This window comes from Zalophus californianus, chromosome 16 (assembly GCF_009762305.2).
Source record: "Zalophus californianus isolate mZalCal1 chromosome 16, mZalCal1.pri.v2, whole genome shotgun sequence".
Taxonomy (NCBI): domain Eukaryota; kingdom Metazoa; phylum Chordata; class Mammalia; order Carnivora; family Otariidae; genus Zalophus; species Zalophus californianus.
The window spans coordinates 15,342,310-15,369,943 of NC_045610.1; the positions used below are offsets into that span (position 1 = coordinate 15,342,310).

General features: G+C 53.8%; 4 protein-coding genes and 1 pseudogene across 14 annotated transcripts in view; all 5 read left to right on the forward strand.

Moving 5' to 3' along the window:
• The window catches only part of PRPF8 (pre-mRNA processing factor 8), a 32,925-nt gene extending 31,027 nt beyond the window's left edge, over nt 1–1,898 (forward strand). For both annotated transcript variants that reach the window (XM_027625764.1, XM_027625765.1), the window contains exons 40-43: nt 698–838; nt 982–1,121; nt 1,227–1,429; nt 1,562–1,898. In XM_027625764.1, coding sequence (XP_027481565.1) covers nt 698–838; nt 982–1,121; nt 1,227–1,429; nt 1,562–1,716 — 639 coding nt within the window. In that variant the 3' untranslated portion in view covers nt 1,717–1,898. The remainder of the gene's footprint in view (nt 1–697; nt 839–981; nt 1,122–1,226; nt 1,430–1,561) is intronic.
• Nucleotides 1,899–2,468: 570 nt separating this feature from the next.
• LOC113939766 (Rab interacting lysosomal protein) lies at nt 2,469–6,163 on the forward strand. 2 transcript variants are annotated; one of them, XM_027626331.2, is made up of 8 exons: nt 2,471–2,941; nt 3,016–3,109; nt 3,197–3,303; nt 3,399–3,632; nt 3,915–4,060; nt 4,442–4,564; nt 5,189–5,272; nt 5,545–6,163. In XM_027626331.2, exons 1-8 carry the CDS (start codon nt 2,714–2,716, stop codon nt 5,753–5,755), a joined length of 1,227 nt encoding a protein of 408 aa, XP_027482132.1. In that variant the 5' UTR covers nt 2,471–2,713; the 3' UTR covers nt 5,756–6,163. The 2 variants fall into 2 exon arrangements, with proteins under 2 accessions (XP_027482131.1, XP_027482132.1); XM_027626330.1 differs by lacking the exon at nt 5,545–6,163 and having other exon boundaries at nt 2,469–2,941; nt 5,189–5,492.
• Nucleotides 6,164–6,432: 269 nt separating this feature from the next.
• SCARF1 (scavenger receptor class F member 1) lies at nt 6,433–17,298 on the forward strand. 6 transcript variants are annotated; one of them, XM_027567660.2, is made up of 11 exons: nt 6,433–6,619; nt 6,908–6,969; nt 7,205–7,318; nt 8,165–8,690; nt 11,090–11,308; nt 11,737–11,865; nt 12,619–12,722; nt 13,544–13,631; nt 15,012–15,133; nt 15,218–15,361; nt 16,003–17,298. In XM_027567660.2, the coding sequence occupies exons 1-11, from the start codon at nt 6,522–6,524 to the stop codon at nt 16,860–16,862; spliced, it is 2,466 nt and encodes an 821-aa protein (XP_027423461.1). In that variant the 5' UTR covers nt 6,433–6,521; the 3' UTR covers nt 16,863–17,298. The 6 variants fall into 6 exon arrangements, with proteins under 6 accessions (XP_027423461.1, XP_027423463.1, XP_027423458.1 ...); XM_027567657.2 differs by having other exon boundaries at nt 6,435–6,619; nt 13,511–13,631; XM_027567658.2 differs by having other exon boundaries at nt 6,436–6,619; nt 7,217–7,318; nt 13,511–13,631.
• Nucleotides 17,299–17,368: 70 nt separating this feature from the next.
• Nucleotides 17,369–18,865, forward strand: LOC113939653 (annotated as a pseudogene).
• A 3,883-nt stretch (nt 18,866–22,748) lies between these two features.
• Nucleotides 22,749–27,634, forward strand: part of SLC43A2 (solute carrier family 43 member 2) — a 44,936-nt gene continuing 40,050 nt past the window's right edge. Inside the window, exons 1-2 of one of the 4 annotated variants that reach the window (XM_027625218.2) lie at nt 22,749–24,392; nt 25,248–25,457. In XM_027625218.2, coding sequence (XP_027481019.1) covers nt 25,298–25,457 — 160 coding nt within the window. In that variant the 5' untranslated portion in view covers nt 22,749–24,392; nt 25,248–25,297. The other 3 variants (XM_027625220.2, XM_027625219.2, XM_027625217.2) reach the window with 3 other exon arrangements.

The following is a 27,634-nucleotide window of genomic DNA, read 5'->3' on the forward strand; positions in this document are numbered from 1 at the left end:
AGTGGGGCATCTGGGTGGCTCAGTCGGTTAAGCATCTGCCTTGGGCTCAGGTCATGATCCCGGGGCAAGTCCCACATTGGACTCTTTGCTCAGCAGGGAGCCTGCTTCTCCCTCTGCCTGCGGCTCCCCTTGCTTGTGCTCTCGTTCTCTGACAAATAAAATCTTTAAAAAAAAATCTGAAGGTAGTTCAGAAAAGGAACTACAGATGGCAAATGAAAAGATGCTCAATTTTACAGGTAATCAGGGAATTCATATTGTATAAAACACCCAATTTGTGGCCTCAGGTTGGTGAATTTGAAAAGATTGTTGATACCCTGTGTCGTGAGGAACACAGGTCCTCTTACTTTGTTGATGGCAGTGTAAAATTTAAAATACCACCTAGTGGTGGGTTTCAAGATGTGTTCAGCTTGTGAAGATTCATGAGCCATGTGTTGGTGTGCTCACTCATTTATGGATACTATACAGATTATACTGTGCAGATTCCTGGACCCCAATTGAGATTCTGATGTGGTAAGTCTGAGATGAGGTCCATGTTCGTGTTTTTAACAGCCACCCCAGGTGATCCTGATGCAAGAGATTCTGACCACATTCTGACCTATTCTTTGTTCTTGGGGAAGGGAACAAAACATCGGGCTAACAGCCCAGAGTCTAGAGTGGCACTAAGAATCATTTTGGTTCTTGACCCCCTTATTTCCAGATTGCAGGATACTTGTATGGGGTGAGCCCACCAGATAACCCCCAGGTGAAGGAGATCCGCTGCATTGTGATGGTACCACAGTGGGGCACTCACCAAACCGTGCACCTGCCTGGCCAGCTGCCCCAGCATGAGTACCTCAAGGTCAGTGGAGGTGTGGGAGGATGGGGGCTTTCTTCTGTCAGAGTGGTGGAGGGAAGGCAGCCGTGTTAACTCTCATGGAGGTGATTCCTATCTGCAGATGGGGGTAGGGCTTCAAATAGCTTTTCACCTCTCTTTGCGTATAGGAGATGGAACCCTTAGGATGGATCCACACTCAGCCCAATGAATCCCCCCAGCTGTCACCCCAAGATGTCACCACCCATGCTAAGATCATGGCTGACAACCCGTCTTGGGATGGTGAGAAGACCATTATCATCACCTGCAGGTAGGCTTTGGGCCCCCTTGGGAGGAGGTATGGCAGGGCAGGCATTGCAGCACAGGGCCTAGAATGGTGGCCTGAGCTCTGACTCTGTCCTCATCCCTCCTTCAGCTTCACGCCAGGCTCCTGCACACTGACAGCCTATAAGCTGACCCCCAGTGGCTATGAGTGGGGTCGCCAGAACACAGACAAGGGGAACAATCCCAAGGGCTATCTACCCTCACATTATGAAAGGGTCCAGATGCTGCTGTCCGATCGCTTCCTTGGCTTTTTTATGGTTCCTGCCCAGTCCTCCTGGAACTACAACTTTATGGGTAAGTTGGGGAGCACAGGGAAGTGGGACTGGGGTTAGGCCATCACCCTTGGCACATGGGGCTTGACTCTGGGCCCAGGCTGGGTGAGGTGGGTGCACCTGGTTAGCAGTGGCCCTCTCCTTCTTCCCCAAGGTGTCCGGCATGATCCCAACATGAAGTATGAGCTGCAGCTGGCAAATCCTAAAGAGTTCTACCACGAGGTGCACAGACCTTCCCACTTCCTCAACTTCGCTCTCCTGCAAGAGGGTGAGGTATACTCTGCGGACCGAGAGGACCTCTATGCCTAATTGTTTCCTCACCTCCCCCTGCTTCAGACGTCCCAAAGACTGGAACCTTTTACCCCCAAAGAAAAGCTGGTGACATTCAGCAGCTTGGTCCCTTTTCCCCCTATTTGTGCTTCTTGTGTTATTGATCTCTGGTGGCTTGTAGTCCTGAGCAAAATATAATAATAAATTTTGTATAAATAGGAGTTTTTGAGTTTTGTTTGCTTGGTCCCCCTCCCCCGCCCCAGCTCAAATTCTGGGTATAGGGATGGCAGGAGACTGGACTTGATCACAGGAAAGTGCTGGCCTCAGCCTTAAAAGGGGCATGAGGCCCCTAATCGGGCTGTGGACCAAGCATCCCCTAGATTCAGGGAACTGAGGTGGTGTTGGGCTTTCATACCCTTACTGCCTTGACCACATTTACCAACTGCCCTTCAAACCATCACTCCTTTCAACATCCTTTGGAGCGGCTGCTGCTGTTTTCTGAATCTGGAAGTTTGGGGCGCCCCCCCCCCCCCCCCCGGGGAAACTGTGGTGCCCAGCGCGTAGCCCCTTAATCTGTGTGTCGCTGGTGGTTGGGAAAACAGACACATGGCTGGACAGATGGCTGTCTCTGGCTGAGGCCAATGGCAGCTGTCCTACCTCACCTCTCGCCTGTAGTACTTGACCGCCAAGTTGGGCCTCATGACTCCGGACACAGGGGTGGAGCCTGGATTGGGCACTGTGGGTAGGGATTGACAAAAGTGACCACTTAGAGCCCTGAGCCTCAGCTCTTGGACGCCTGGCTGCAAGTAGGCAGTCCTGCTTCCTGTGACCTTGGGGCTTGAACAGGACAGGGCCCAGGGGGCCCAGTGCACTACCTCCTTCCCCAAGCCTTTTTCTCTTAATTGCTCCTCTGTAGCTTCTTCCCCGCCCTCTCCTGCCCTAAACTGCTTCCTGGGCCGGAACTGTTTGGCTTTTTCCTGCCCCGGTTAGGGTTGGAGGGGGCGGGCGTTGTCGCAGCCCTTAACTTTCTGGGAGCATGGAGCCCGGGAAGGCGGTGCCTGGGGCGCACAGCAGCGGGCCTCGGGTGGCCGCGGGGTCAGGGACGGCCGCGGAGCTCGTGTACCATCTAGCGGGGGCCCTGGGCGCGGAGCTGAAGGAGCTGGCGCGCCGCTTCGGGCCGGAGGCGGCGGCCAGGCTAGTGCCACTCGTGGTGCGGACGCTGGAGCTCCTGGAAAGGGCTGCCGTGGGGCCGGACCCAGACTCAGTGAGTCACCGCGCTTCCCCCTGGCCACCCGCAGGGCTGGTGGGAGCCTCGCCTTCACAGCCTGGCCTCCCCAGCTGCAGGTGTCAGCGCAGCAGGCCGAAGTGGAGCTGCGGCGGCTGCGGGAGGAGAACGAGCGCCTCCGCAGAGAGCTGCGCTCTGGGCCACAGGGTGAGTGCGGGCACCGCCAAGGGGCGGCGGGGTGGGCCGGCTCGGGGCCTCCTCCCCAGGTCGCTGCTAAGAACGCCCCTTCCTCAGAGGAGCGCGCTCTCCTGAGGCAGCTCAAGGAGGTGACCGACCGCCAGCGGGACGAGCTCCGCGCGCACAACCGAGACCTGCTGCAGCGCAGCCAGGAGACCGAGGCGGTGAGGGCGGGGCGGGGCGGGGCGATGGGCGTGAGGCGGGGGCTCCCCTCCACCCAGCGACGCCCCGCCTACCTGCCCTTTTGGTCCTCCCCCAGCTGCAGGAGCAGCTGCAGCGCCTCCTACTGGTGAATGCAGAGCTGCGGCACAAGCTGGCCGCCGTACAAACCCAGCTGCGCGCCGTGAGGGACCGCGAGAGCGAGCGGCAACTACAGCGCCAGGGGGTCGTGGAGCTGGCGCGGGACCAGGCCGGGGCGGCCGGGTACGAGCAGAGGCAGGAGCCCGAGCGGGCCACCGCCGACGCAGGAGCCCCGGGGACCCCTGAGGACCCGGTGAGTGCCCAGCACAGTACTCACAGGTCTGGTACTTGGTGGGCACTCGGGAAGGGTGCTGCGTAGCAGGTCCACCGGTAAGGTGGAAGGTGGCACACGGTTGCGCGGCGCCGGCCGGCCCCTGCTCCCATGCCCAGCCAGAGCACTGGGCTGTCATCTGTCACAGCGCCCTCGCCTCCCAAGTCTCCCTGCCCGTCACTTGCTCTAGTAGTCCTGTGGTGGCCCCCGGGGCAGGGGAGCGCCGGTAGAGGCATCCCTCTGACCGAGCCTGTCCTCCCGCAGGCGGGTGCCCTGCAGCAGCCAGGGTGCCCCTCCAAGGCAGGACAGTGCAGCTTCAGTCGAGAGGAGCTTGAGCAGATCCTTCAGGAGCGGAATGAGCTCAAAGCCAACGTGTTCCTGCTGAAGGAGGAGTTGGCCTACTTCCAGCGGTGAGGGCGGTGGGCAGGGGCTGGGAAGCTCAGGGGCTCCTCTCACACATGTCTGGGGGCCTCACGTCACCAGCTTCATTCTTTGGTTCACTGATCTATCCACAGTGACATGTGCCAGGCACTGTGCTGGACACTGGGAGGACATGAATCACACAGCCCCTGCCTTCCTAGAACTTCTTCCAAATGGGGGAGGAGGTAGTACAAAAAGTCACAGCAGCGGTCAAAGACAGATTCCTAGGAGGGGGCAACACCTAAGCTAATCTGAGGGGTGTTAGCAAGGCAGAGTGTTTCAAACAAAGGGAACAGCATGCACAGGTACTTGGTATGAGACCGACTGTTGGCTTTCCCACTGCTTACTCTGCCCTTTTCCCTCCTCTGTAGGGAGCTGCTCACAGACCACCGGGTCCCTGGGCTTTTGGTTGAGGCCATGAAGGTGGCTGTCAAGAAGCAGCGGAAGAAGATCAAGGCCAAGATGCTAGGGACCCCAGAGGAAGCAGAAAGCAGGTAAGTCCCTGCCTCCATTCCCACTGAGCCGGCCCTCCCTTGCTAATTCTGCCGAGCCTGATGACCCAGCCCGGTCATGCTCTAACCCAGCCTAATCACCCCTGGAGCCTACTGCCTTAGCCTCAGCACTGCCTGAGCCTGTCACCTAGCCTAGTCACTTCTTCAACCTGCTAACCTGGCCTGGTCACCCCCTGAGCCTGCCACTCCGGCCTGGTCACCCCCTGAGCCTGCTGTCCAGCCTGCCACCCTTCTCTCTGGATCGCACTGCTCTGACTTGCCATGCTCACTATACCTCCTGCTGAAGGAATCTGGTAATGATGCTTCTCCACATGAGTTTTTCAGTTTCCTGTCTTAGCTGGATCTGTTTGTTCTCAGAGGGTTAAGAATGTAATTACAGCCACGTCAGGGCCTGCTGTGAGGCTATAAAATAAAAGCCTCAAGATGTCCTTCCTTCATCTCCCTAGCACCTCCTCCTCTCCAGCCTTGAGGGTCCTGTAGTCACTCTCTCCTCCCTTGGCTGTTCCTGGGTACTGTGCAGAAGGCTGGACATAGCTGGACTCCCCTTGTCCCCCAGGGCCTTGATAAATGACCCCCGCATCTGCTCTCTCCCCCTCTCTGCCTCAGTGACGATGAAGACAGCTCATGGCTCCTGCTCTCCAGTGATAAGAGAGCCCACCCTCCACCCACTGAGTCCAGAATACAGAGTTTGTATGTTGGGGGAAGAGGAAGGGCAAAGGTTGTGGGGGTGAAGGAGGGGCCCCACCTTTGTTCTTCTCCCCTTTCCTGCTCCACTGACATTCATCCTGCTGTCCCGAGCTCTAAGCACGCCCCTCCCTCCGTTGGCCCTGGCCCCTTTGCCTCCTCAATACCTCATTCTGTCCTCTTTTCTTATTGTATCCCCTTTCCTCACCACTCCCTGAGCCCATAGCCTTGACCTTTCTGGCATCCAAGCTCAAAATACCTCTTGGTTCTCCCCCCAGCTTTGGCCTGTCCTATCAGGGTGAAACAGAGGACCCTGAAGCCCAGAGCAGCAGCGTGGCTCCCAGCGAGCTAGGGGGAGAAGAGGAGGCTCCACAGCAATCCCACTTGGCGCCTGGGGGCAGCCCCCCCAGTCCTCAACTCCTGACTAGCTCTGCTCAGCACTCGACGAGCATCTTTGTCTGGGGGTCTCAGCTGCCCCCAGAGACCTGACTTTGGAATTGGGCTATGGGTGGATGTGTGGCCTCAAATGAAGACAGGGCTCCCTCCTTCTCGGCCCTCCCCAGGCTCTTTCCCAGTTCTGGCCTGAGCCAGGGCATGATGAAGAGCTCAGCCTACCTTCCTTCCCTGTATCTTTGTGCCAAGCCTCAGGGCCCAGATAAAAGTGCTTCCTTCTGGAGTCTCAGTTTTCTTATCCATAAAATAGAGAGCTACCTCCCTCCCTCCCAAGGCTTTGTGAGAATGGCCTAAGCTAATGCAATAAAGCAGCTGCCCACGATACCCAGAAACGGCTCCACGTCTGTGTGTTAGTCGTGGGTCCCTGCCTGGCTCCGCCGGGACAGGCTGTGGTTTCCTCACAGGGTCTTGTTGGTTGTTAGTGGGTGGGGAGCTTCTCCCAGCTAGGGCCTCGTTTGCACAGTATGACCTAATGGAAAGATGTGGCTCCCCCTCTCACCATACACCCTCACCTATCCCCCAGGATCCTGGGACTTGCAGCTCCATCTTCCTGCCCCTTCCAGCGCCCTCCAACTTAAACTGACTGCCCCCCTTCAGCCTTCACCACGGCCTTCCTTTCCTTTTCATTTCTCTGGTGTCTGGTCTTCCCAGCACCCACCCACCCGCCCTCTCAGGGAGGTGCCTCATGGCAGCCCGCCTCTTCACACTGGTTTCCTCAGGAAAGGCCTTGGAAGGAAGCAGGGAGGGGGTTGGGAGCCGTGGGGGCCAGACTAACCCAAGCCCTCCCGCTGGACTGGCCGCCATGGGGCTGAGGCTTCTCCCACTGTTGCTGCTCTGGACACAGGGGACCCAGGGGTCCAAGCTGGACCCCAGTGGGCGGCATGTCTGCAAAGCCAGCAGGTGGGTCTTTGTGGGAAACTGATATGGGGGCGGGGCTGGTCAAACTGGTGTTGAGGCATTGCCGGGAAGGAGGACGTGAGGGGAAGAGGGCCTGGGGACAGCCTGGAGGGAGGTGGATAGTCAAGGCCGAAGGTGGGAGGGCCAGGGATGGGATTAGGGACCCTGGGACTGTGACTCTTGGCTAGACCTGCCTGATGGGGCTGAGGCAGCCTCCCACATCTCAGCCAGAGACAGTGATCCACCTGCGGAGCCAGTGTGTCCCCCGGCTGACCCCTCTCTGCCCCACAGCCCCTCTGCTGAGCTCCAGTGCTGCCCAGGCTGGAGGCAGAAAGATCAAGAATGCACTGTCCGTGAGTAGCCAGAATGGATCCCCACCCGAGAAGAAATGAGGACGTAGCCCAGTGACCCTTCCTTCCTCTCCTCCTGGGCCTATTTCCCCTCCTGAACCCTAGAGCTAGAGTCCATCCTGACACACACAGCCCTGCCCTGAGGGAATGGCTCTTGAGGGGGCAGGCGCTGGGGGGCAGTGAGAGGGGCCGAGTGTCCCCTTGTTGGGCCATGCCACTGTCCTTTCCACCTGGGTGGGATGTTTTTCAGCCATCTGTGAGGGGGTAGATGCCTGCCAGGAAGATGAAGTATGTGTGAAACCAGGCCTCTGTCGATGCAAACCTGGATTCTTCGGGGCCCGGTGCAACTCCCGTGAGTCCTAGTTTCACCTGGAGGATGAAGTTGCTAGGCAGAATTGGGGAGCTGGGAGGCAAAGCAGATAGAAATGTGATCTTAGAACAGCAGGGCCACTGAGGAAATTGAGGCCCAGAGTCAGGAAGTGACGCATTCCTGGAAGATGCCCTGAGTCATCTGGTTTTTACCCATATCCACAAAGCACTACGCAGAGTTTCAGTTGTCTGCCCTTCACCATCATGTTCAACTTCTCAGAAAAGACGTGGGTTATCCGTTAATTGCAAAATGGGCACATTCTCAGTCTCCCTTACATGCCCTTTCTATACGTGTGGAGGGTGGAAGGACACCCCTGGCTGGGCTCTCTGCCCTCTCTGGTAGAAAGAGGGGCAGGGGAAAGGGTCTGGTGGGCAGAATGGCCAGATAGCGGGAATCAGGGCTGAGAGGAGACACCAGGGGCAAATGTGGCTTCCCTTGTGACCCTCACGGTCAGCATCTGGGCCGGGATGGACACTCAGTTTACCTCCGGGGGAGTGGGGTGGGGGATGCAGGGATGGGCATGAGAGGGAGGAAATCCTACTTCTGTGTGACTCTGGGCAAAGCTTCTCTCACTCGGGAACTTTCAGTGTGCTCTGGAAGTAGAAAGCTGGGCCACTGCAAAGGGTTTTTGTAGTTCCCAGTCAGAGGCAGGAAGTGAGCTGTGCCCCAGGAGGTTAGGCTGCCAGATGTCCAAGGGTCTGTCTCTGGCTCTTGGGGGTGGGCCTGGCGCCCCCTCTTCCTTGTGGACGGTGGCGCGAGGCGGAGATCCACGCCTGGCCCTGAGCCTGTTGACCCCCTTCCGTTCCCCGCCCCCCGCCCCCTTTGCAGGCTGCCCGGGCCAGTACTGGGGCCCCGACTGCCGTGAGATCTGTGCGTGCCACCCACACGGCCAGTGCGAGCCGGCCACGGGCGTGTGCCACTGCCTAGCGGACCGCTGGGGCGGCCGATGCGAGTTCGCGTGCGCCTGCGGCCCCCACGGGCGTTGCGACCCCGCGACAGGCGCGTGCCGCTGCGAGCCCGGCTGGTGGTCGTCCACTTGTCGCCGTCCGTGCCAGTGCAACCCGGCGGCGGCGCGCTGCGATCCAACCGACGGCTCCTGCCGCTGCGAGCCGGGCTGGTGGGGCCGCCGCTGCAGCTTCCGCTGCGCCTGCCACGGCTCGCCGTGTGCGCAGGAGACGGGCCGCTGCGCCTGCCGGCCGGGCTGGTGGGGCCCCGACTGCCGGCACCCGTGCGAGTGCGTGCGCGGCCGCTGCAGCGCCGCCTCCGGCCAGTGCGCCTGCCCGCCCGGCTTCCGCGGCGCCCGCTGCGAGCTGCCCTGCCGCGCCGGCAGCTACGGGCCTCACTGCGGCGACAGGTGAGCGCGCGGCTGCGGGGCCGCGGCCGGGGGCGGGAGCGAGGGGGGAGGGGCCGCGGGCGCGGGGAGGGCGTGCGGAGGAGCTGAGGGGAACCGGACCCAAGGGACGAGCCGGGCAGAGGCGGGGGCGCGGGCAGAAGCGGGCGCGGTGCTCTCCGCAGACAGACGGGGACGGGACGCGAGGGGGAGAAAGACCCTGGATGGCCTAGGTCCAGCCTCGCCCACCCCTTCGTCCGGTTACTCTCAAACAGTAGTAGTACCAGCAAGCTATACTTAGAAGCGGATAAAAGATGAATCGCGTGACGAAACGATTGCAGGGTGCCTTTAAAATTTAGTGGCTTTGGGCGCCTGGGTGGCCCAGTTGGTTAAGCGACTGCCTTCGGCTCAGGTCATGATCCTGGAGTCACAGGATCGAGTCCCGCATCGGGCTTCCTGCTCGGCGAGGAGCCTGCTTCTTCCTCTGACCCTCTTCCCTCTCGTGCTCTCTATGTCTCATTCTCTCTCTCAAATAAATAAATAAAATCTTAAAAAAAAAAAACAACTTAGTGGCTTTTCAACCTTTGGCCGCCCCACCCACAATAAGAAATGCGCTTTGGGGCGCCTGGCTGGCTTAGTAGGTAGAGCATGCAACTCTTGATCCCGGGCGTGTGGAGTTGCAGCCCCGCGTTGGGCGTTGGGCATTGGGCGTTGGGCGATGGGCATGGCGCTTACTTAACAAATAAAAACAAGCCAAACAACAAAAAGAAGTGCGTTTGACATCCCACCTCTCTGCCTCTCAATACACACAGCTCTGAGGTAAAAGCTTAACCAGACAACACATACTTCTCTTTGCTTCATGTATTATATGTAATATATATGTACATATCTGCATATATTACATATGTGAGATGCACACACACACTGTAACGTTTTCTTTCTTTTTCTTTTCTTTTTTTTTTTTTTTTTTGATGCTGGTCTGCTAAATTGATTTTATGAACAAATGAGTCTTATCCAAGCGCATGATTCCAGATAATTACCTGGAGAGAAACTTTTTTCAAGAAACTGTTAAAGAACCAATGAGAAATTAAGATAAGAAAAACCTTAGTGGAAAAGTTCCTAGGAGAGTAGATCCCAAGAGTTTTCATCACAAAGAAAAAAACATTTTTTCCCTTTTTTGTACCTCTCTGAGATGAGGGATGTTAACTAAACCTTACTGTGGTCAGCATTTCACAATGTATGTAAGTCAAGTCATTATGCTGTTCACCTTAAAGTTACACAGGGCAGTATGACAGTCACATCTCAAAAAAAACAACAACAAAAACTGGGGGAAACTTTTTTTTTAATTTTATTTTTTAAAGATTTTATTTATTTATTTGACAGAGAGAGACACAGCGAGAGAGGGAACACAGCAGGGGGAGTGGGGGAGGGAGAAGCAGTCCTCCTGCGGAGCAGGGAGACTGATGCGGGGCTTGATCCCAGGACCCTGGGACCATGACCTGAGCTGAAGGCAGACGCTTAATGACTGAGCCACCCAGGCGCCCCAAAACTTTTTTTTTAAGATTTTATTTATTTGGGGCGCCTGGGTGGCTCAGTTGGTTAAGCGACTGCCTTCGGCTCAGGTCATGATCCTGGAGTCCCGGAATCGAGTCCCACATTGGGCTTCCTGCTCAGCGGGGAGTCTGCTTCTCTCTCTGACCCTCTTCCCTCTTGTGCTTTCTCTCTCTCATTCTCTCTCTCTCTCTCAAATAAATAAATAAAATCTTTTTTAAAAAGGTTTTATTTATTTGAGAGAGTGAGTGAGAGACAGAGAGAGAGAACCCAAGTTGGGGGGCAGAGGGAGAGGGAGAAGCAGACTCCCCACTGAGCAGGGGCCCAATGCGGGGCTTGATCCCAGGATCCCGAGATCATAACCTGAGCTGAAGGCAGACGCTTAATGCACTGAGCCACCCAGGCAGCCCGAAAACTTTTTTTTAAACAGAAGATAAACTTGAAATTATAGTGATGAAAACAGACATGTTTTAATTTTTCTGCATTTTCATGTTATGGGATAGGAGATACACCGAGTCCCAGTCACGCCAGTCCTCAGAGATGGCGTGGATGGGAGGGCTGAGAGGAGAAAAGGGATGGGAAGGAACGCTGGGAGAAGGTTGGCCCGAGTAACTTGGCTGTTCTGGCTGGGCTGGGTGCTCTTGGTGACCGTGGGACCCTAGGAAGGCTGGGTTCTGGAATGGGAAGTTAGAAGGAGAGGGCTGGAATCCTACGGAGATCCTCTGTCCAGCCTTTTTGTTGTACAACATGGGGAAACTGAGGCTCAAACCTTCCGGTGCGTGCCCCGGATGCTCTCCAGTGTCCCTGGAGGCCTGGGTGGGGACTGCTTCTCTCCGCTCCGCAGTGCTCCCATGAACGCCTCCTCTTCCCAGCTGTGGCCACTGCAGGCAGAAGGAGCCGTGCTCTGCAGACACAGGCAACTGTGCGTCCTGTGAGCCGGGCTGGAACGGGACCCAGTGCCACCAGCCCTGCCCGCCTGGCACCTTTGGCGAGAGCTGCAGGGAGCTGTGCCCCCACTGCCGGCTTGGGGAGGCCTGTCAGCCAGACACCGGGCACTGTCAGCGCTGTGACCCTGGGCGGCTAGGGCCCAGGTGAGGGGGCCGGCCTGTTCCGGGTGGGGTGCGCCTTCCTTCAGGATCCTCATTCCAGCTGCTCCCTCTGGGATGGCTGCCCACCCCCCCACACCCTCATTCACACAGCCTTGGGGGCCTGCCTCCTGGTGAAGACTGAGCAAGAGAGATGGGTGCTGATGAGGCCCTGGGCAGGGTTCTCTTCCGGCTCCTTCACCACTCAGGTATCCTGCTCTCTTCTTCTTCCTCTAGGGATCTGTAGTCTGTCACCTCTTGGGTTTGGCCCCAGGTTCAAGGCCCTGTTCACACCTGAGCTTCACTGCTGAGGAGTAGACATTTGGGGCCCTGAGTCCAGAAGCATGGGGGAAGATGGGTAGGACCCTTTTGTGGGGGGCTCTGCTCTGCCAGGCCTGCCCAGCCCGCCCATTCCAAGTCTCACCTCACCTCAGGTGTGAAGAGCCCTGCCCGACCGGCACCTTTGGGGAGGGCTGTAGCTCTACCTGCCCCACCTGTGTTCAGGGGACCTGTGATGCTGTGACTGGGGAATGTGTCTGCAACGCTGGCTACTGGGGACCCAGGTGAGAGAACTGGGGCCCTGGCAGGGAGGCAGGGGCCTAGGTCAGGCCTCTGTGCAATCTGTTTCCTGAACTTCCCTTCCTGGGCTTCTCTGCCTCCCACATACCCACCCCACATGTTCGTAATGCGAAGTTATTCCTCCTGTTGTGAGGTCTGCATCTTCCAGATGAGGGTCAGAGTGATGCTTCATCTAAAACGCCTGGCTCCCTAACTAGGTGGAGAAGTTATTTAGGGGTAGGACTCCAACTCCATTGTTGTTTCCCTGACGTCTTTAGCTCGTAGAACATAATCAAGGTCAATGTCTCCAATGTCAGGTTTTCCACCTCTAGGACAGAATGTAGTATCAAATGGAAGAGACCTCATTTTATAGGGCAGAGGACCAAGGCCCAGAGAATGGGGCAGAAAGCAGGCTTAGACCTCCAGACCCAGAGGACTTTTCTCTGGATGCTGTTGGCATCTTGCTTATTGCACTTAGTGCCGGATGGGCTAGGGATGAGGATCATGAGAGGTGGCTCTTGTCTGAAGATTATACCCTGGGGGGCTGGGCACCAAGGGGCAGCTTCTGGGTGGCCTCTCTGGAAGATGGGCTTAGGGGCTACGGCATTCTCCCAAACACTGCCAGGGGTACTTAGAATGTGGCTCAGAGGTCAGAGGAGTCTGCTTGGGCATCATCCGGGGAAGTCTGTACGACAGGGGGTGGGGAGCAGTGCCCAGAGATCTGCCTTCCCCTGTGCCCTTCTCTTGTCACCCCATAGCTGCAACACATCATGCCCACCTGGCTTCCATGGTAACAACTGCTCGGATCCCTGTGAATGCCCAGAGGGACCCTGCACCCCTATCTCTGGGGCCTGCCAGCTGGGTAAGGTGGAAGGGAGGGGGCAGGGCACCTGGGGGGCTCGGTCAGTGAAGCAGCTGCCTTCTGCTCAGGTCGTGGTCCCGGGGTCCTGGGATCGAGCCCCACGTCGGCCTGGGGAGTCTGCTTCTTCTCTCCCACTCCCCCCGCTTGTGTTCCCTATCTCGCTGTCTCTCTCTCTGTCAAATAAATAAGTAAAATCTTAAAAAAAAAAAAAAGAAAGGAAGGAAGGAAAGGAAGGAAAGGAAGGAAGGAAGGAAGGAAGGAAAGAAGGAAGGAAGGAAGGAAGAAAAAAAAAGGAGGGTGCAGGGGGCAGTAACCAGGGAAAGACTGGCCCTTTATATGGCTCCAGGGACCTACCACTTGCCAGGCAGACTGGGCTCACTTAGGAGGCATTCCCGAGGCCTGAAATCTGTATGGTTACTTTGGGGTCCCTGAAGATATGACAGCCCCTGCCTCCTGAGAAACCAGGCTAGCATCCAGGAAATGAGCAGGCACCTGTCACACCTGATTCACAGGGATGTGATGCACAGGGGATGTGTACCAGGCGTGACAGTTGGGAGCAAGGGCTTGTGGAACAGGCCAGGGACCATCAGGAGCGGACAGGCTAGCAGGGAGGCTGCCTTGGGGAGAGGGCCTCGAGGCTGAGTAGAGCCTGCATCTCTCAGAAAAAGGGGAGGGACCCATAGGTGGAAGATTCTGGGGAAGAGGCAGCTCAGAGCTGGAGATGAGACAGAATGGCCCTGAGTATTGGGCCATCCCCTGCTCTCCCCCTCTCCCCCCGCTCTCCCTAGGGCCTCGCAGTCAGGATGCGGCCCTCATTGCAGGCATCCTTGTACCGCTGCTGCTACTCCTCCTGGGCATCATCTTCTGTGTCTGCTGCTGCCGGGCTGCTCGGTTGGACCCCAAGGACGGGTGAGCTCTGGCCTGTCCCTTCCCCACCCCCAGCTCGGGCCAGGGGGTTGGGAGCAGGCTGGCATCTGGTTTCCTTTCAGGGGTGGGGAAGGGTTGGCCTTGTCACACACTTACGTCAGAGGTAATGAGGGAGCTGGCAGTGGCCACGGCCTGGACACACCAGGTCAGCTGCCTGCCTTCCTTGGAAGCCTTCCATAGGCGAGTTTCTGAGTTGCAGGACTGGGAGCAGTGGGCACTGGGCCCCAGGCTGGCGAAACTCAAACCCGTGGCGTGTGGCCAAGGGTTTATTAACAGGGACCAGAGCAGGAAGGCGGGGAAGGCAGAAGCAGCAGGACAATGCTGGGCCGGGAGGGGAAGAGACTAGGCCTCAACACCTCCCCATTTCCTGAAGGGAGAGTGACACAAAAGTCTGAGCGGTGGTTTATCAGAGATGGTGGCTTTCTGAGAAAAAGAGATAATAGAAAGGATTGGGGTGGCTTGCAGGGGTGCAGGGTGCGGGGTGCCCACTGGAGGGGAATGTTGTTTGCACAGAGCTTTGTTCCTTTACAAAATCTCTTCACAATTCTTGGTTCCTTGGAGACTCACAGCAGCAAGGAGGTTCAGAGCAGGGAATCTGGGGCAGGAGGATTAGCATTCTCAATTCTCAGAGGAAGACACGGAGGCCTAAGGTGACCCAACCTGTCAGTGGCATGCACAAAGCCCATGCTCTGTTTTTCTGGATTCTCTGTCTGGTGCTCTCTTATTAGTTCATGCGCTAATCCCTGAGCATCCTCCTCTGTGCTATGGGGTATTCACAGATGACCCCGTAGCCCCCCGCCGAGGCACAGAGCCTGGGGGTGGGGAAGAAGACCTTCACACGAGGACAGAAAAGGACAAAGGCTGTCACAGGAATGGTAACAGTGAAGCCGTGGCTTCCAGCTTGGGGGTGGGGTCAAGGACAGGCTTCCCGGACGGGTGGCGCTTCCAGAAATGTAGCTGAGCTGGGACTCAGCCAGGGTGATAATAACACAAAGCTGCATTTTGGGGGAACCCCACCAGGTGCCTGGCACTAGGCTGAGTCCTGGAAAATGGTCTGATAGATAGGCGTTGTCCCCACTTGATAGATGAGGAAACTGAGGCCCAGAGAGGTGAAGCCTGAACCAGAGTTGCTACCCCTGGTCTATTGGACTTTTGAAGCTCTGTTGCCCTCTGTGGCAGGCCCGAATGTCAGGCTCAGTAGTTTGGATTTTACTCTGTGGCCCAAGGGAACCCCTGAAGTAGACAGTCACTCTGTCACCCTGCCTCTCTCACACTGACCCCAGGACCAGGATGGTCCCGGCCCTTTTCTGCTGCCCCCCCCAACAGTGGTCGCACGCACCGACCTCCCTCCTGTACCCCCAGGGCAGCAAGTGATGGAGCTGCTGTGTCTAGGATGAAGCTGCAGGTCTGGGGGGCACTGAGCAGCCTGGGCTCGGTGCTACCCTGTGGTTCCTTCAGCAGCCATAAGCTTCCCTGGGTAACAGGTCAGTGTGGGTGCTGAAGGTCAGGGGCTGGGGTGGGACAAGGTCTTCCGCGGAGCTCCGCATCTGACCTGGAGCCCTCTGCAGTCTCGCACCACGACCCGGAGATCCCCTTCAACCACAGCTTCATCGAGCCGCCCTCTGCGGGCTGGGCCTCAGACGACTCCTTCTCTTCTGATCCTGAGTCTGGAGAGGACGAGAGCCCGGCCTACTGTGTGCCACCCCAAGAAGGTATCCCCCCAAAAGCCCACTCGGCTCCGAGCAGCCCTGCCCACTACCACTTCTTTATTCCTGCAGCAAACATGTATCAAGTGCCCATTCGAGCGCAGGTCAATCTCCTGGCTGTGGGACATAGTAAAGAACAAGACAGAACATTCCTGTCCTCACCGAGCTCGTCGTCTGGCGGGCGGTAATCAGGCACGTGTGGGACAGAGTGATACGTGCTTTGATGGGGGACATACAAGTAGGGGCTCACAGTCCGGCCGTGTCAGGGGTGATTAGGGTCAGGGAAGATGTCTCAGCGTTGGTGATATTGGAGTTGAGTCTAGGAGAACCAGGAGGAGTTAACCAAGCGACCGCTAGGGAGGGGTGGGAAAGGTGTTTCGGGAAGAGGGAACAGCACACACAAAAAGCCCGCAGGTGAGAGGGACACGACCTTAGGGTGTGGCATTAGTTCAAGGGGGAAAGGGTGGTGAGAAAAGTGTGTAGAAGGAGTCATGTCTCCCTGAATAGGCCCTTCCCCTGCCTCTGTACCCTCACCCTATTCCTCGCCCCATTGATGAGGCTTCCCAGCAGATGCTAAACTGAGTAAACGAGGACGGACTGGGGTGGCCAGCCCAGTTTTGGCCAAGCTCTTCTGTCTCCTCTGCCAGGGATGGTCACTGTGGCCCACGGAGAGTTTCCAGAGGCCAGCCTGGCTGGAGGTCCCATCCCTCCCCCTGAGGATGCCTCCACACCATTCCCCATCCCACGCACTTCCAGTCTCGCACGGGCCAAGCGGCCATCAGTCTCCTTTGCCGAAGGCACCAAGTTTGCACCACAGAGTCGCCGAAGCTCAGGGGAGATCTCCAGTCCTCTCCGAAAGCCCAAGAGGCTCTCCCGGGGGCCCCAGCTGGGTCCTGAAAGCCAGGAGGCTGAGGAGTCCATGGGCTCAGAGAGAGCAGAAATGGATGACACCCTTCCTGGTGCTGCCAGCCCCAGGGATTCAGCCACTGGCCGCCGCCGGCTCCCCCTTGGTGGCCGGACAGTGGCTGAGCGTGTAGAAGCCATTGAGGGCAGTGTCTTGGAGGGCTCAGGCTCTGTGACCACAATCTACATGCTGGCAGGGACACCCCAGTTACCCGAGGGCCCCGTCCGATCTGTTCTCCGCCGTTTTGGTAGCTTCCAGAAAGGCCAGGCAGAGCCCAAGGTCAAGAGTGCCATCCCTAAGCCTCCACGCCGGGCCCTTAGTCGAAATAAGGGCAGCCCTGGGCTGGCCTCTGGTTCTGCCAGTCAGAGCCCCAGCTTAGCCCCGAATGATGAGCTCACTAGGCCCTTGGAGTCTGCAGGAACTGGGCCAGAGGAAGTGGCCAGGGGGCTAGGGGATGGCACCAAGAGCTCAGGTAGGGCCCAGGAGCTGGCCCCTGAGGGTGGTCCCCAAGAACAGGATCCCCAGAAGCTGGCTGATGGGGAAGGGCAAGAGGAGCCCCAGTATGAGAATGTTGCACCCATCTCTGGGCCACCAGCACCCTAAGAACCTTGAATTTGGAGAATTGGAAGACTATGGATGGGGGTAGGTGTCTGAACTGCCCCTGGATCAGATTGTGTTTTGCTGGAAAAAGATCTCGGGGCCAGGAAAGACAGACCAGAGCCTTTGCCCTTTCATGGGGAAACGTCAGAGTTGGAGGCCAGTTGGCTCTGGGCCCTGGCAGTGCTCTGGGAGTGGTCTGGAAGGCCTGGGCAGAGACCCCATAGAGCAGGGTCAGGAAGGGGAAAGAGATGACTGCAGGGATTTTTCTCTGTCGTCCTGGACTCTGTTTGCCCCCAAAGGCTATTCTTTTCTACATTTGCAAAACATTTTTCTGAAATGGGAAACAACCTAAATGCTTGATGATAAAAGATTAAAGAAAGATTGCTGGGGTGCCTGGGTGGCTCAGTCGTTAAGCGTCTGCCTTCGGCTCGGGTCATGATCCCACGGTCCTGGGATCGAGCCCCGCATCGGGCTCCCTGCTCAGCAGGAAGCCTGCTTCTCCCTCTCCCACTCCCCCTGCTTGTGTTCCCTGTCTCGCTGTGTCTCTCTCTGGCAAATAAATGAATAAAATCTTAAAAAAAAAAAAAAAAAGAAAGATTGCTTATGATAGGTTCCTAAACAACCACAAAAAATCATGTTGAAGAATATGTAATATGGGAAATATGGGAGACTGTTTATGCTATACTGTTAAGTGTAAAAAGTAAGGTTTCTTTTTATAAATTTCATTTCTTTTTGCTTCAGGCTACATGTTTAGAATCCTTCCACTTTGTGTGTATTTTGTGATTGTTTTACAAACTTTTTTTTTTTTTTTTGTAAAGGATGTATGTGCATAAAAAAGATTTGAGGGAAAGGCATCAAATGGCATTTTTCCCGCCCTGGGAGATGAGATTGTGGCTGATACTTATTTTCTTCGTAAACTTTTGTATTATTTGTAAATTTTCTTTAGTGAACATTCTTTTTACTTTTCTCACTAGATTGAATTTTTTAAAAAAATTATAAAAAACAATGTTCTTTGTTAAAAATAAAAAAGTACTAACATTACAGACATGTATAAAGTAAAAAAGAGATTTCCCTTTTCCTCAGAGGAGCCTGAGGGACAGGGTAGGGACCTGACTTACTTGTCACTGAATGTCTTTTGGTCTTGTTTGAGTTCTTTTCTCACATATTTGAATTACCTAGTCAGGACAGAAACAGTGGCTTCTTCTATCCCAGTGCTCAGAGAATCTCGCAGTTTAGATCCTTCCTTTCAGAGGTTTTTCTGGGTACATGAAAACAGAAGATCATATCGTTGTCCAATTTGCTTTTTTACTTAACAATATATCCTGGTTATATTTTGATGTCAGTATATATAAAGCTACCTCTTTTTATAAAAAATGGCTGCATGGAATTCCATCATGTGGGATAGCACAGGTTATTTAAATCATCCCCGGGCGCCGTCATGGCGGGTTTGCTGAAGAAGACCACCGGCCTTGTGGGATTGGCTGTATGTGAAAGTCCACACGAGAGGCTAAGAATATTGTACACAAAGATTCTTGATGTTCTTGAGCAAATTCCTAAAACCAAAGCATATAGAAAGTATACAGAACAGATTACAAATGAGAGGCTGAGTATGGTTAAAGCGGAACCAGATGTTAAGAAATTAGAAGACCAACTTCAGGGTGGCCAACTAGAAGAGGTGATTCTTCAGACTGAAAATGAACTAAGTCTGGCCAGAAAAATGTTACAGTGGAAACCATGGGAGCCTTCAGTGGAAGAGCCTCCACCAACCAGTGGAAGTGGCCAATATAATCATCATTGAATGACTAGTGTGTTCATGGGAAATGGATGTAATTAAATGTTCTGTTATATTAAAAATGTTTCTATATTATTGACATAATCAAGAAAACTAATACAGAGCATACTTAGGACACTTCTTAAAATTGATACTACGGTAATAGGGACTTGTGAATCCATTTTTGATATGTAAAGCATTCATTTAAACTATCTTAAAAGATTTTCTTGTTGGAGTTTTTTTTGTTGTTTGTTGTTTGTTTTTTACAGAGAGGTTGTGGAAAGATTTGAAAGTTAATTGGAAAAATTCCTATAGATTTTCAATGCAGAAGCCATAACCAAAATGTTAAGTATTTATAGTGACATCTTCAACACATCATTTAATTTTTATCTTGAAAAAAAAAACAGGAAAGATACTTTATTATTATTATTGTTTAGACAAATTTAAAAGTGAAGTAGTAAGAGTAAAAACCATCAAGTTATAGCTGTACAGTTGAGGAAATTGATTTGGTATTTGGAAGAAAAATTTCTTTCTTGAAAGAAAAAATTTCTTATAGTGGTAGTTGGAAAAACTTTTCCATTTGTCTCATTTAAAGAAATTAGCTTTCTGTTCTTAGCCTTTAGTTTTCTTGATCACCCAAAGTACATCAGATTGAGATAGAATTTATGTAAAAGGAAAGACATCAAGAGTTCCTAAAGTTTTTCATAGGCTTATATTCAGAACATCTTACTCATACATGGGTTGTAACTTCCAAGTGGAATCACTAGGTAGTTTACACTGTTTCCAATATGAGTGCAGTTGGGTATCAAACCCAAGATAAGTGCTAATTCAAGGAAAGAAACAATTGGCATAAATCACTTTTCACGTGTCCTCACCCTTTCACCCTAGACCCTATCATTTCTAAATACTTAAATTTGGTATTTTTTAACTTTAAAGATAGTGCTTTTGGGCGCCTGGGTGGCTCAGTTGGTTAAGCGACTGCCTTCGGCTCAGGTCATGATCCTGGAGTCCCGGGATCGAGTCCCACGTCGGGCTCCCTGCTCAGCAGGGAGTCTGCTTCTCCCTCTGACCCTTCCCCCTCTCATGTGCTCTCTCTCTCTCTCTCTCTCTCTCTATCATTCTCTCTCTCTCGAATAAATAAATAAATAAAATCTTAAAAAAAAAATAAAGATAGTGCTTTTGTGTGTGTTTGCACACATATGTTTTTGTGTCTTTTGCTATCCCTTGGGGCAAAGTAGAATCATTCAGAATTTTCAGAAAGAGAAAATTGTACTTTTTTTCTGATATATTTCTCCCCTTACAGAGCTGTAAATTGAATGGTAAATAAATATTAAATGGAAAAAAAAATAAATCATCCCCTACCTGTGGAGATTTGGGTCGTTTCTAATCATTTTGATACAATAAATGATGCAGTGTACTACTCTGTCCCTATTTCTTTTTGCACTATGCAAGTTTTTCTGAGGCAGAGATTCCTAGAAGTGGAATTGCTGGGTAATAGGATAAGACATTAAATATTTGGATACTTACTTCAGATTGCCCTCCAAAAAAGTTACATGGTTTTGTATTCTTACAAATGATGGTAAGATCTATTTCCCCACACCTAGTCTGATAGGTTGAAATGGTATCTCATTATTTTAGCACAATAAAAATAATAAAGTGATAACATGCTAAAGCTTCTTAAAAAGTTAAAATCTTTGTACAAAGGTTTTTATTTTGCTTTTGTTTTTTAACCATCAAAAATTATATCATTAAAATGTGAATTTCTATGATTATTCTAAGTTTGAGCTTCTTTTTGTATCTTTAATAATTATTTGTTTTTTTTCCTATGAGTTATCTGATTATATTCTTTCCCCAATTTTCAATTGAGGTATTCATCTTTTCCTCATTGATTTATAAGTGCCTGTGTATATCAAGGATATTAATTCTTTGCCCCATTTGTGATTGGTCATTTAATGCTGTTTGTAGTTTCTTTCTTCTTTCTCTATAGAAATTAAAAAATTTTAATTTAGACAGTCTTTTTTTTTTTTTTTTTTTTTTTTGGTGGGCAGCAAAGCAAGGTTTATTGAGCGATGGCAAAGTGATAGTACAAAGCTCCCGAGGAGGGAGGGCACCGGAGAGGGTTGCCACCCGAGTTTCTAAGTCTAGGGGTTGTTTTGGGCTTGTTGGCGGGCTGTTTTGATCTGATTGACCCTCCCGGTGCCTGTCATCCAATCAGGTTTTTGTCACAAGGGAAAGGGTGGAGGGCTCCTTCCAGAGTGGTGTAAAATCCTTTTAAGGATGGTTTCCCCTTAGGGTGGGGCCCCTTTAGACAGTCTTTTTCTTTTTGACTTCTGAGTTTCTTTTTTTTATTAAGATTATTTGAGAGAAAGAGAGAGAGAGAAAGAGAGAGAGAATGAGAGAGCACCAGCAGGGGGAGCAGCAGAGGGAGAGGGAGCCCTGGACTCCCCATTGAGCTGAGCAGGGAGCCCGAAGCAGGGCTCGATCCCAGGACCCTGGCAACATGACTTGAGTCGAAGGCAGATGCTTAACCAATTGAGCCACCTAGCCACCCCTTGACTTCTGAGTTTCACATCATGCTTAGTGGAAAGGCCTTCTCTACCCTAAAATTAGTGAAATAATCGTCTGCATTTTCTTCTGGTACTTTAGTGGTTTTATTTCTTTGTGATTTGCCAGCAGTGCTGGTGTTGGGGCTTTAACACCCTTGACAAAAAGACTGAAAAAAGAAACCCTGAATTTCATTCAAATAGCCATGGATTCAAATCTCAGTTCTGACAATACTTGTTTTGTGAGTTTGAAATGGTATTTAAAACCTGTTTTTTCATCTGGGCACTTTGGAATGGGGATCCTGGCCATCTCCCAGAGTTATTGTGGGGATGAAATGACACAAACTACATAAAGCACCTAGGAAGTTTTTAGTTCTCAATAAAGGGCAATTACCATTCTCATCACCATCGTTCTCCCAGCTTTGAACCCTTTGTCCCAAGAAGCTGATACTTCCACCCCTTTTCATTTGTTCATGTTTTCACTCAACAAGCCCAATATTGTGTATCTGTTTTGTGCTTCTGTGTTAAGGGCTGGTAAACAAAGTTGAGTAAGACAGTTCTTGCCCCCAAATATTTGTTCATAGTCAGTGGGGAAAGGGAGGGACAAATAGAGGAACAGATAATTATAAAACAGTGCAATCAGTGGTCTAAGATAGTAAAGAATATTCCTGGGAGTGGTTAGGGAAGGCTTCCTGAAGGAGGTGCTGTCCAAGACGTATCTATGTTTGAAGGCCAGAGGTGAGAGTAGGGCACCTGCAGGCACCACAAGCAATTCCATGTGATTGGAGCATCTATGATCTGGCCAGTCAACCAGCCTCTAGGTGGAGGAAAAGACTGGTAGGGACTGTGTGGGTTAGGCAGGAGAACTTGAACTTTACCCTACAGGACAAATGGTAGAGAAGAATTGAGCAGAGGTCAGATTTACTAAGGTCAGATTTACCTGTCCCACAGCTCACTGGGATGGGGTTGGGTGAAGAAATATATCTGAAGGGCTGAGATTGGAGGCTGGACAAACAGCAGTTGCAGTCCTAGGGACACAGATGAGCAAATTAGATAAATATTTTAGGAGATATGGCTGTATTGGTGGGATGGGGGTGGGGTGAAGGAGAGGGAGAATGATAGAGGGAGAATTTAAAACAAACTTCAAATATTTGTTGAAAAGTTGGTTCACAGTCTCTAACTTTGGTAGGTAGTGGTGCTATTATCTGAGAAAGAATGAGAGGGACAGTTTTGGGTGTAGAAAGTGAATTATTTTTTTTTAATTTTTTTTTAAGATTTTATTTATTTGAGAGAGAGAATGAGATAGAGAGAGAGCATGAGAGGGGGGAGGGTCCGACGGAGAAGCAGACGCCCTGCTGAGCAGGGAGTCTGATGCGGGACTGGATCCAGGGACTCCAGGATCATGACCTGAGCCGAAGGCAGTCGCTTAACCAACTGAGCCACTCGGGCACCCTAGAAAGTGAATTATTATTTTTTTTTTAAAGATTTATTTATTTGAGAGAGAGAGCACGAGAGCATGTGTGAGGAGGGGCAGAGGGATAAAATCTCAAGCTGACTCCCCACTGAGCAGGGAGCCAGAGGTGGGGCTCGATCCTGTGATCCATGAGATCACAACCAGAGCCGAAACCCCATGACCGATGAGATCACAACCAGAGCCGAAACCAAGAGTTGGAGGCTTAACCAACTGAGCCACCCAGGTTCTCCGAAAGTGAATTATTTTAGAGGTGTTTGAAACAGTTCAGAGATGTGTATGGAACAGCTGCCTGGAAGCGTTCCTCAGGCAGGTGGCCATAAGGAGGGAGGGAAGGACTGAAGTTTATCAAGCGGCAGTCCCAAGTGAGTGCGTGAGATTCTGCGGGGTGGGTAACCGGATAGGTAACCAGCCAGGACACCCCAAGCCCACAGCGCCTGGCGTGGTGTAAGCAAGGTTGTCAGCGGTGGGTTCACGGCGGCAGGGGGCGCACTCGGATGCGGGGACGTGAAACAGGAGGCTGCTGAGGCTCCCAGGGTCCTGGAATGATAAGTTCGCTCCCAGATCGTGCCAGGGAGACCTAGTTGAATCTGGGGTAGACCGAGGGTCTTCTGAGATCCGGCTAGCGACTCTGATCGGGGACAGGCATCTGGGCTGCCGAACCTCCCCAGTGCCCGGGCTCCATCCCCCTGCCCTAGCTCTCTGGGGGCAGGACCATCTCTTTGATCAGGCTGGAAGTCCGGAGCCCTCCCGACTCCACGCGCTCTGCCGGAGGCGCTGCCCGCCGCGTCACCAAGCAGAGAGGGCCCTTGAAGTTGACGTCCAGGAATGGGACGTAAGGGGGTGGAGGTGGTGCAAGTCAATGGAGAAGAAATAGTCAACTTTGCGTAGGGATCCCCAAGGGGACCAAGGACAGCAGAAAGGGGGGACAGTCTGGATGGGAGCACACCGTCCTAGGGTACAGACAAGTCCGAAACTTCCACCTAGGGATCCCCAGAGGCCATCTTCCAGGGACCGGGCAAATGGTACCCAGGAGAGGGGTCCGTGAATCAGGAGAGCAGGAAGAGGCACACCACGCCTGGACAGGGGTCCGGGGATCCGGGATGTGCAGACAGCGCCCGGACGGAGGACACTGGGGGCAGGTGAGCGAGGAATCAGAACACAAAGCCCAAGGCAGCCGGGGATGGCAGCGTTGCGTGGGAGAAGCAACCGAGGCGGCGGGAGCGGTACGACCCACACGCAGCCAGAGCATCGGGACGTGGTGCCCAGGTCAGAGGGGAAACTGGGAACTACTTAAGCGGGTCGGAGGAGAATGGAGCGCAAGAGCCCAGCTGGGTGTCAGAAGGAGACAGGCATACAGTCCGGAGGGTACCGGAACATCGACCGGAGGAACTTGATCCAGGTTGGGGCTTCGGAGTCAGGCTCTGGAGAGACGTTGGGGCAATGCCCCTGGGGATTCCCAGCCCGGTTGTGACTCCAGCTGGAAGCGGCAAAGGAGAGGCACGACCCGCCGCTGCCCCTGGCCCCCCCACCCCGGCTCTCTTGTTTGTCTCCAAGTCCGGCCGGAACCGGCTTCTGCTCGCCGCCGGGCGGGCGGGCGGCTGCTGATTGGTCAATGCCTGTTTCCAGCCCTCACTCAGCCAATCAGCGTGCGTCAGTGTTTTCATCTCGGGTTGGAATAAAAGCGCTGGAATAAAAGGAGGCAGAAAAGGCGCCGGCCGGGCCCGATACACGCTGGTAGGAGCCGGGTGAGCTGGATCTTGGGAACCTGGGTCCTGGGCAAAGGTGCTAGGGGAACAGAAGGCGCACGAATAGGGGCGTAGGGAGAAGACGTGTGACCGATAAGGAGTCGCCAGGGAAGAGATGACGAATAGAGGAGACAGCTAGGAGGTGAAGGGACGGGGGTCCGCTTCCATGGGAACAGACTAAATGCCGAGGAAACAGCCCGCTTTGGGGGTCGCGCAGGTGGCTCGCGCCGCCGGTTTGAACCGGCTTCGCCTCTCCCATGCGGGGTTCGCGTGGCCGCAGCGCCTAGCGACCTAGACGGCGGCCAATGGCGCCGCAGTTTCTAGCCGTCAGGCCAATGAGCGGGCCGGGGGGCGGGCCGTTCCGGAAGGCGTGCGCTGATCTTGTGGTTGAAGGAAACAGCTCTGAGGAAGGGTCTCGAGTGCGGGCGGGAGGGCGCCTGTCAGGGTCCCAGGGAGTGGCAGCCCCCAGGTATGGCCCTGCCCAGGTATCCGGACCCAAGGTGCCTCTGCTGCCAGTCTCCAAGCTATGTCAAACCTGCGGAGAGCCAGGTTTAATTCCACATCCCTGAGCATGCCTTAGTCCCTCCTGTTTTCGTGCCTCAGGTTACCTCGGAACCAACCGAGGGAGAGGTCTCCCTGCCGGGCCGGGGCCGCTGTCGCGTAGCTGAGGGCAGACGCACGAGCCAGCCGCGGACAGGCTGGCCCAGGACCCGGGCCGGGCTGGGGCTTCCTTCGCCGCGCGCACCTACCGCCTGGGCCGCGGAGGGGTGACAAGCGCCGCGCGCTGCGGCAGCGGCCCGGGTTGGCCGCACAGGCTGGGCAGGGCCGGGCGCTGACGCCGAGGTCTGTGTGCAGGTGGCTGCCGAGCCGGAGCCGGAGCCGGAGCCGGGCCTCCGCGCCGCGCCATGGCGCCCACCCTGGCCACTGCCCATCGGCGCCGCTGGTGGATGGCCTGCACGGCCGTGTTGGAAAACCTCCTCTTCTCGGCAGTCCTCCTGGGCTGGGGCTCGCTGCTCATCATGCTCAAGTCGGAGGGCTTTTACTCGTACCTGTGTACTGAGCCAGGTGAGACGGGCGGCTTGGGCTCGGGCTCGGGGTGGTTCCCCGAGTGGGAGCTTTGGGAGAGGGCGAGACAGCCCTGAAAACCCGGCCAGCGATACCCCCTCGCTGCGCAGCACTTCCCGTTTAGCAGGAGCCCCATTTGATCCTCAGCCAGCTCTGCCGGGTACGTGTCATTGTCCCTGTTTTGTGGATGAAGAAACTGAGGTGCAGACCGATCTTCTGGCTTGCCCAAGGCCACACAGCTGACTGCGGTAGAGCCAGAATCCCCCAAGTCCAGGGTGTTCTTCCCGCTACCTAAGGAACATTGCAGGACTCCTCTCCTTCCAGTGGGTAGCACATCACTTGCCTTACACTAAATATGTGGCTCCCTGACTGTGAGAAAGAGGAAGTCCTGACTCAGTGGCAGGGGTGCAGAAAGGGAGAGGAAGTGGCTTGGCCTCCACCCCATTGAAGGTTCATCTGGAATCTGGATGTGTTTTAGTCCGACCATTATGGAGTCTCTCAAGTGCAAGTCAGCTACAATTTCTTGTCTATTTTTGCTGCTTTATGATTTTCCAAAGGACATTTCCTCCCACAGGCTGTGAGAACATCCCAGTGGCCTTCTATCTGCCCGCCATCGTGGAGGGAGGCAAGGGGGGTATTCAGGGAAATAACACTGGTTCTGTCCTCTCTCTTTGCCACACTGTTGGTGTTGCTGAATGCAGGCTGAGGATGCTTGTTTATGAGAAGTCTAACCCCCGCTCCTACCTTCACACCCCCCTGACCCTGTCCGAGGATCCTAATTGCTGTAGATCAGTAGATTCAGCCAAACGGTGGGACCCAAGTGGCTCCCCACCTCTACCCTCTCTACCCCCTTCCTAGGTAACTTTGATAAGCAATGTTTCCTTCTGCCCTCTGCCGTCCCCAACAGTGGCTACCTAATAGTTGAACTCTGTAATGTCTCTTCCCAGTGCCTTTGTCAGCCAGCCCCTGCGTGAGTCCCCTTAGCGGGAGATAGCCCAAGTTTGACCCTCTGAATCACACCACTGGCATGCCTCTTCCTCTTAGCATTCGAAACTGGGGGGAAGAGAAAGCACTAGACCAGCTCATGTTGCCTGTAACCCCATGTAGAGTCCTTGTTTCCCTTTCCTGAGAGTCCCAGGAGATTTCTGAGTGTTTCAGTCTCTAGGGAAGCTTTGCTGGACAGGTTAAGGGCAGGAGAAACGGAGGGGATGCAGAGGTCACCTGGGAGAGGGCAGAGAGTATATCATTTATAACCTTTAGCCTTTAGCTACTCAGAAATATTTCCTAATAGCATAAGGGTTCTTGGCAGGCCTTTCCGCACATCAGCAAGAAATCTTGGGAGATGGGAGAGTCACTCAGACCTTGTTCCTTGAACAAGCTTTCTGCTTTGCCCAGGAGATGTTAGCAGATTAATGACTCTCTGGAAGGAGCAGGTTGGAGTGTTTGGCTCCTCCTCTCCCTCCTTCTCTCCTCCGTTTTAGATCATGACCCTTCCTGCCTCCCTCTGATGGATTCATTCAGGCTGCACCGAGGGTTTTAAAAACAGAGAAAAACGGCATCATCCCCAGATGAAGCTCTCAGCGTCTTGTCGGGACTGAGGGACTGTTGTGGTTGATTCGGGCTGGGTGCGGGGGTGGGGGGTTGGGGGGGGTGGAGGGACCTACTGTAGAAGGTCAGATTCTAGGTTTTTTTTCCCCTGAGATTGTCCACTGATTTATTTTATGGTATTGGCAGCATTGGGGCTGGTCACTTCATTCCTGCCTCAACCTTGGCTTCTTCCGCTGTCTAAAGTGGGAGGAGTTGCAGAGATCGTGCCGACACAGTGCTGAGCTGGTGTTGAAGCCCGTGAGAGGCTTGACCCGTCCCTCCTATAAATCAAAGTGAAGGTGAAGGGTCAGGGTGGAGGTTGAACATCAACTTCTTATCCCGTGCCTTTGCCCCTGCCTTTGATTTTGTTTTTTTCTGACTACCTGGCAAACCTGCTGACCCAGCATCCTGGATGCACAGCCCCACTGATTGCACATAGCTTATCTCTCTGGCCTCCCTGCTCCTTGCTTCTTGGAGTCCAAGTAGTCTGTTGCCTTTTGGAGCCAGGAGTCTCCTCCATGCCTTGCCTCACTGGGAGTGCTTGGGGGATTTAGGGTCAGGGTTTCTGCTTAGGCCTAATATTTTCAAAC

Bases quoted from the DNA above. Each gene is read 5' to 3' on its own strand.
- LOC113939766 (XM_027626330.1), top strand. From the start codon at position 2,714: ATGGAGCCCGGGAAGGCGGTGCCTGGGGCGCACAGCAGCGGGCCTCGG. The intron at 3,304-3,398 runs GTGAGGGCGGGG...GTCCTCCCCCAG, and splicing joins GCAGCCAGGAGACCGAGGCG to CTGCAGGAGCAGCTGCAGCG. The intron at 4,565-5,188 runs GTAAGTCCCTGC...TCTCTGCCTCAG, and splicing joins CCAGAGGAAGCAGAAAGCAG to TGACGATGAAGACAGCTCAT.
- SCARF1 (XM_027567661.2), top strand. The intron at 13,632-15,011 runs GTGAGCTCTGGC...CTGTACCCCCAG, and splicing joins CGGTTGGACCCCAAGGACGG to GGCAGCAAGTGATGGAGCTG. The intron at 15,134-15,217 runs GTCAGTGTGGGT...AGCCCTCTGCAG, and splicing joins TAAGCTTCCCTGGGTAACAG to TCTCGCACCACGACCCGGAG.